This window comes from Pollicipes pollicipes, unplaced genomic scaffold (genome assembly GCF_011947565.3).
Source record: "Pollicipes pollicipes isolate AB1234 unplaced genomic scaffold, Ppol_2.1 Scaffold_4881;HRSCAF=5763_pilon_pilon_pilon, whole genome shotgun sequence".
Taxonomy (NCBI): Eukaryota; Metazoa; Arthropoda; class Thecostraca; order Pollicipedomorpha; family Pollicipedidae; genus Pollicipes; species Pollicipes pollicipes.
Window position 1 is genome coordinate 11,004,743 of NW_023596576.1, and position 6,226 is coordinate 11,010,968.

The 6,226-nt window shown below is 56.2% G+C and overlaps 1 protein-coding gene across 1 annotated transcript in view; it reads right to left on the reverse strand.

The window, feature by feature from the left end:
* LOC119099817 (adenylate cyclase type 4-like) overlaps window positions 1-5,923 on the reverse strand; it is a 47,543-nt gene extending 41,620 nt beyond the window's left edge. Inside the window, exons 1-3 of the mRNA XM_037222897.1 lie at window positions 5,881-5,923; window positions 4,860-5,021; window positions 296-481 (exon numbers count right to left, since the gene is read on the reverse strand). Coding sequence (XP_037078792.1) covers window positions 296-481; window positions 4,860-5,021; window positions 5,881-5,923 — 391 coding nt within the window. The remainder of the gene's footprint in view (window positions 1-295; window positions 482-4,859; window positions 5,022-5,880) is intronic.
* Between the last annotated feature and the right edge of the window lie 303 nt (window positions 5,924-6,226).

The window sequence follows — 6,226 nt, forward strand, 5'->3', positions numbered from 1 at the left end:
CCAGGGGAGGTATTAGGACACTCATATATTGCATAACATTGCGCAGTGCTGATAGGAGAGAATGCAGCTTAGAGCGATGGCAAAAGACGTGGCCGGCGAGCTATCATGGCCAGGTCAACCTTAGCCCTGGTTAGACGCGTGACCCACAAGCGATACAGCCCACGCACAGTGGCCGATAAGCTTGGATGTTTGCAGTATGGCTGGATTACGGGGAAACACGCCACTCTGCTGATGAACGCGATTTTGGCCTGAAGGCACGTTGACCGTGATGCCGCAGAGACCTTTCATGCCCCACTGCCAGAACGACGGGTGTCCATCACGCGATGTAGGCAATCAAGAGCCGTGGGGCGCGGTGAGGCCGGACACTGTACGGCGGCGCGCGCGGCGTCCGCTCCTCTTACGTGGGCGATGTGGTCGAAGCGGGCGTACAGCCTGTTGAGAAGCTTGACGAGCTCGTTGGCGCTGCAGAGGGACGCCAGCGCTGTGGAGGAGGCATAGCGTCGGCGTCGAGGGAGCGACCAGCTGCGATCACGGCGGGTGAGGCGCGACACCGCAGGCACCACCGCTGGAACCACCTCCCCCCCCCCTGGCGACAGCTCGGGCACGCCCTTCGACGTCAAGACGATGCATGGCCGCTTCTCTGGACGATGCATTTCAGAGGAACGGCCTTCCGGAGAGCGCGACTGCTTACTCGTCACTGAACATGTCCCAGCTACTTCGGAACTGAAAGACTGGCGGCGCGGTGCAGAGCTACAGCGTGCCTAGTGAGAGGTGTCACTGCATGCCCCGCATGGGGCTCGGCGTGAAATTCGGTGAGTTTTATGTTCAACGGCAAAAATGTAACAATACACTACATAACTCTTTGTCAAAGGACATCACAAAAATCCGATCTAGACCTAGATAAACATCCGCAAGGCAAATGCGGCAGACCCCAGGCTACGACCTGACCCCTCAGCACAGTACCGCAACCTGTGTGTTGCGGTACTGTGCTGGGTGTTGGGGACGAGCTACGGCTTAAAACCACAACGACCTAACGTCGCAGACTGCGTCGTTTCGTCGCTTTCCGTGTGATTCGGCGTGTCGTCATTTCGTTCGGCATTTTTTTGCCCGGCATCGGGTGCCGCATTTCGGCATTTCCGTGAGTGCTAAGACCCTTCGACTTCCGTGGTCTCGGGTCCTAATTAGGCCAAAGCCGTCACCGTTGCATGACCCGGGCCCGCGGCCCGGGACCGCCGCCGTCCGGCGACACGTCAGGCGGCGGATTAACCAGCGGTCAGGCGCGGGTTCGTGGCGGATGACAGACGTCCCGCCGCCCTCGGCGCCAGCGGCGGCCGGACACGCCAGCGCCGGCGCCGCCCACATCGCGCCACAGCTGCGTGTGTGTGTCATGGTGTGGCGGGAAGCGCATACGCCAAAGGTCGGACGACTGCGCCAGTGACGGATGATGCGCAAGTTAGACATCGGTCAGACGGAAACGCAGCTGTGTGTCATAGTGTGATGAATGACACAATCGGCCAGTCGTGGACCGCAGTAAAGCACAGCGTGGGATGGCATGACGCACAACACACCGCGGGCCAGACACGGACCACACCACGCGGGCCAGACACGGACCACACCGCGGGCCAGACACGGACCACACCACCGCGGGCCAGACACGGACTACACTGTGGGTCAGACACTGACCACACCACGGTCAGACACTGACTACAACCGCGGGTCGACATGGACCGCACCGCCGGTAAACACTGACCACAACCGCGCTCAGATCAGCGCACATAAACAGACACCGCGGGTCACACACGACTGTACCGCCGGTCAGACACTGACCACACCGCGGGTCAGACACTGACCACACCGCGGGTCAGACACGGACTGCACCGCCGGTCAAACACGGACTACACCGCGAGCCAGACACGCGGGTCAGATGCAACTACACTACACTGCGGACCAGACACGGACTGCAACGCCGGTCGGACACTGACCACATCGCGGATCAACACTGACCACCCCGCGGGTCAGACCCGACCACACGCCGCGGGTCAGACACGGACTGCAACGTCGTCGGACACTGACAACATCGCGGGTCAGACACTGACCACACCCGGTTCACACACGGACTGCACCGCCGGTCAGACACGGACTACACTGCGGGCCAGACACGTGGGTCAGACACGGACTACACCGCCGGTCAGACGCGAACTACTAGCCGGTCAGGCACGGGCCACACCGCGGGCCATACACGGAATACACCGCAGGCCAGACACGGACCACACCGCAGGCCAGACACGAATCACACCACAGGCCAGACACGGACTGCACCGCGAGCCAGACACGGATCACGCCGCGGGCCGGACACGGACCACGCCGCGGGTCAGACACGGACAGCACCGCGGTCAGACACGGACCACGCCGCGGGCCAGACGCCGACCACACCGCGGGTCAGCTGGTGCCACCCTTCACAGTGTGAGGAGCGACGCCCACCGCCGGACGGAAGCCAGACCACTGAGGCCTGAGGCAGCGATGGAATGCACGCGGCATGTCAGAATCGGTTACACTGATGACTGGCTGCGTGCTGCTGTGTGCTTGGCGGAGCACTACACTGAGGACTGGCTGCGTGCTACTGTGTGCTTGGCGGAGCACTACACTGAGGACTTGCTACGTGCTACTGTGCGCTTGGCGGCACCACACTGAGAACTTGCTACGTGCTACTGTGTGCTTGGCGGAGCACTACACTGAGGACCGGCTGCGTGCTGCCGTGTGCTCGGCGGAACACGGCAGCCAGAGAAAGGGCACATTAGAAGCAGTCCTGTGTTGGTTGAAGTGTGACGGTAGGCACAGAATAGGCCAAAAACCAAAGCACAAAGACAGCACGGAAGGTTCAAGATACGAGAGGAGTGAGACAAGTGATTGCCGAAGGATGGCCATGTGTCTGACGTAACAGCAGATCATGGCAGATCACGCAGATCAGGTCTCAGTGATGCTTGATGTAAAAACTGGGTGGTCACAAAATATCGCTCGAAAGTGTTACGTTTGGCTTCTCTGATGGTCGTTTAGCTTTTGCCCTCTCTTGATTTATTGCCATTGGTGATGAATGCCTTCACTACAAACAAAGTTGGGAAGGTTTTTTTCTTGGGGGGAGGGGCTTGCAGTGGACTTCGCCACTTCTTGAGTCCACTGTGGCACTGGTTTGTCTCCTTTTCCTGTTCTGGGGGTGCGAAATACTCGTGATCCACGATTAATTATTTCGTGACACGTGTGATCAGTTTTCTTCCCACAAGCTGCGCCGCGGTACCGAGTTAGAAGCGGGGCCATTAGTGAGGATAAAGTTTGTATGCGTTCCGATCGGATATTGATAATCGCTATAGCTATCTGAGTCAGCCGTTCAACCAAAGTGCCGATCAGAGCCGGACAAAACGGAAGATCGATGGCTGAGAACCTGTTGTGCGACAATAAAAATGCGTATATCACCTTTGTACCAAGGGCCAACTCATGCCAATCAAGTCTTCGATTATGCGATATCGGTGGTTAATCCCGTGTGTGAGCCGCGATTTGAAACTGGATTGTTAACATTGACCTCGCCGAGCAACACATATAATTCATTAGAACCATCCAACAAGTTCGTACAAGGTCCTCAGAATGTCAGTGCTGTTTATCTCGTTGAATGTGAGTAGAACCGCCAGGCACGAGCTGAGAGAATCGAGAATGGGTTCGGAGGCGTAGTTAAAAGTGTGGGTTAAAAGGGTCGTCGTTAAAAGGGTCGGCGTCGTTAAAAGGGTCGTCAGGGGAGCAGACTTTCGCTGAGCAGAAGCATTACCGTGCGTCAGAGACGAGCGGAAGTCAGCGGCGGGGTCAAAAATGGCGGCTGCAATGCCAGGGTCGGTTTCGATATCCGTCACTGGTCATCAGCGGGATGAGAAGTGGACGCACCGGGATTGGTATCGGCTTGACCGTCCAACACCAGAAGGCAAGCCGTGTCAGAAGCCAGAATTAATTCAGAATCAGTGTTAGTGGCCAAAGTTGCGTATCCTGCCCTTCTCTCCCCCCCCCCCCCTCCATAGAAGAGAGCAGAAAGTCAAATACCAATAACAGGCGTAGCATGTGCTTTGTAAACGGGATAAAAAAGAAAGACCGTAAAAACAACAAGAGAATGGAAACCCCTTGGCTGCGGCCCAAAGCGGGAGTTAAAAGAAAGCAATGATGCGAGCAGGAAGATATCGAACGTACGTGGTCAGTGCCCATCCAATGTAGTACAGCCTCCGGCATAAACAGTATCTGTACTGTATGCTCGATCGCCTCCTCACCTCTATTGCTTATTATCTTAGTTCAGTGTTACCGTTGTGGATCCATTTCCCTTAATGATGGATCAAGCTATGATTCCGCCTGCGGCTAAATGACATTATCATTGCTGCTATCATGAAAGCTTAAGCCAGGCGTGTTTTGCCTCTCAGTGTGAATATAATCATGCAAACGACTTCTGGGTCTCGGAAACTGATCCACACAGCACTTGTATTCGAGCCATGTAAAATTTCACTATCGTTATCTCGCTCAAGCTTCAACGGTCCATATTAATGCAGACACTGATACCATCCTTTAATCATTGCATGTGAAACCATCGCACTCTAGCCCCCATCTACCTGCTTACACAGCCTGGACGGTCATCTTTCTAGACTCAGACCTGGTTTTGCTACATCACGTATTCCGCTTGGGGGAACTCCCCTGTTGGGAGCGTCTGGCCTCGGCGAATCAGTATGTATTGAGGCGTCGCACGGGCGAGTAATTCATCTTCACGGGAGCCAGTTTTTATGCCACCAGGAGCGCGGTGGTGGGCGCTCGCAGGAGGGTATGCCCCGGACACTGACCAGTGAAGCCGACGATGTCTGCGAACAGGATGCTGACATTTTCGCAGCGGTGGATGTAAATCTTGTGGAACTGGCCTTCAGCAGGTGCGCCCGTAGGCGACGGTTCCTGGTCACTCCGCGAGATGTCTCTGATCATTTCCAGAGCCACGAACCGCGGCAAGACTACCGGCAGAGGCGAAGGTGGTCATCAGATGGCGCTGGCGATGGCAGTGGCGCCGCGTCCACACACCGGCTGTCGGCTTGCCGTTTTGTGGCGGCACGTTAGCGACGTCAGCAGAATGTTTTGCGACGTCAGCAGGACGTTTTGCGCCGTCAGGGGAACGTTTTGCGACGTCAGCGGAACGTTTTGTGACGTCAGCAGGACCTTTGCAACGTCAGCGGGACGTTTTGTGGCATCAGCAGGACGTTTTGCGACGTCAGCGAGACGCGTTGCACTGCCAAACACCGACCAGGTTGCGGAGGCCTTTCGATGGCACTGCGTGATCTGGATTGGTCTCAGTCGGGTTGCAACATGGCTCGTAGGCCTCGTCCAGAAATTAGCTGCATTTGGGGGAGGGGAGGGGGTGGCTGAGGAGGCCAAGTAACGAACATTTAGCGATGCCCGATGAAAACAACCGGGTACTCAGGCAAGAATTGAGTTTCAGTTTTACTATATCCTGCCAGTGGCCGAGCCATTTATGACATGTTGTTATTAACATTATGACATGATTATTGACATTATGACATTTGACATTTTCATGGCATTATGACATATGACATATATATTTATATATGAGCCATATATTAAGATAAAACACCTGACTAAACAAAGGGATCTGAACACGAAAGACTAACGCAAAAAGAAACAAAAATAGCGGCTTCGTCATCAGCAACGCATGCTAAATGAAACGAACAAAAAAGGAGCGGCACTGCGCCGCGGGGATTCCATAATCAGCTATGAAATCTCCGCAATCCGCCTGGCTGGGGCGAGGCGTCGGACAGAGCGGGCTGCGGAGAAGGGAGCCTCACGGCCGCTCCTCACTGGAGAGTAGCAGCTTCTCCTGCTTGTCGTTCCTGCTGAGCATGCAGGGCAGTGGCGATGGCTCGTCGCGTCTCTAGGTATGCTCCCCGCTGGCTGCGGTCGGTCAGGAAGCGGGTGTACATGCCGGCCACGTTCATCCCGGCGAACAGCAGCAGCGAGCGCAACCACACTCCAGGCCGGCCACAGCTCCTGAGGAGAGAGGACAGGCGTCAGAACAGACCGGGTAAAGGAAATGGCATCGCTCCAGGCCGGCCACAGCTCCTGAGGAGAGAGGACAGGCGTGCGTCGGAACAGACCGGGCCGAAGACATATCCTCGTTCCAGGCCTACCAGTACGGGTTCTGGCG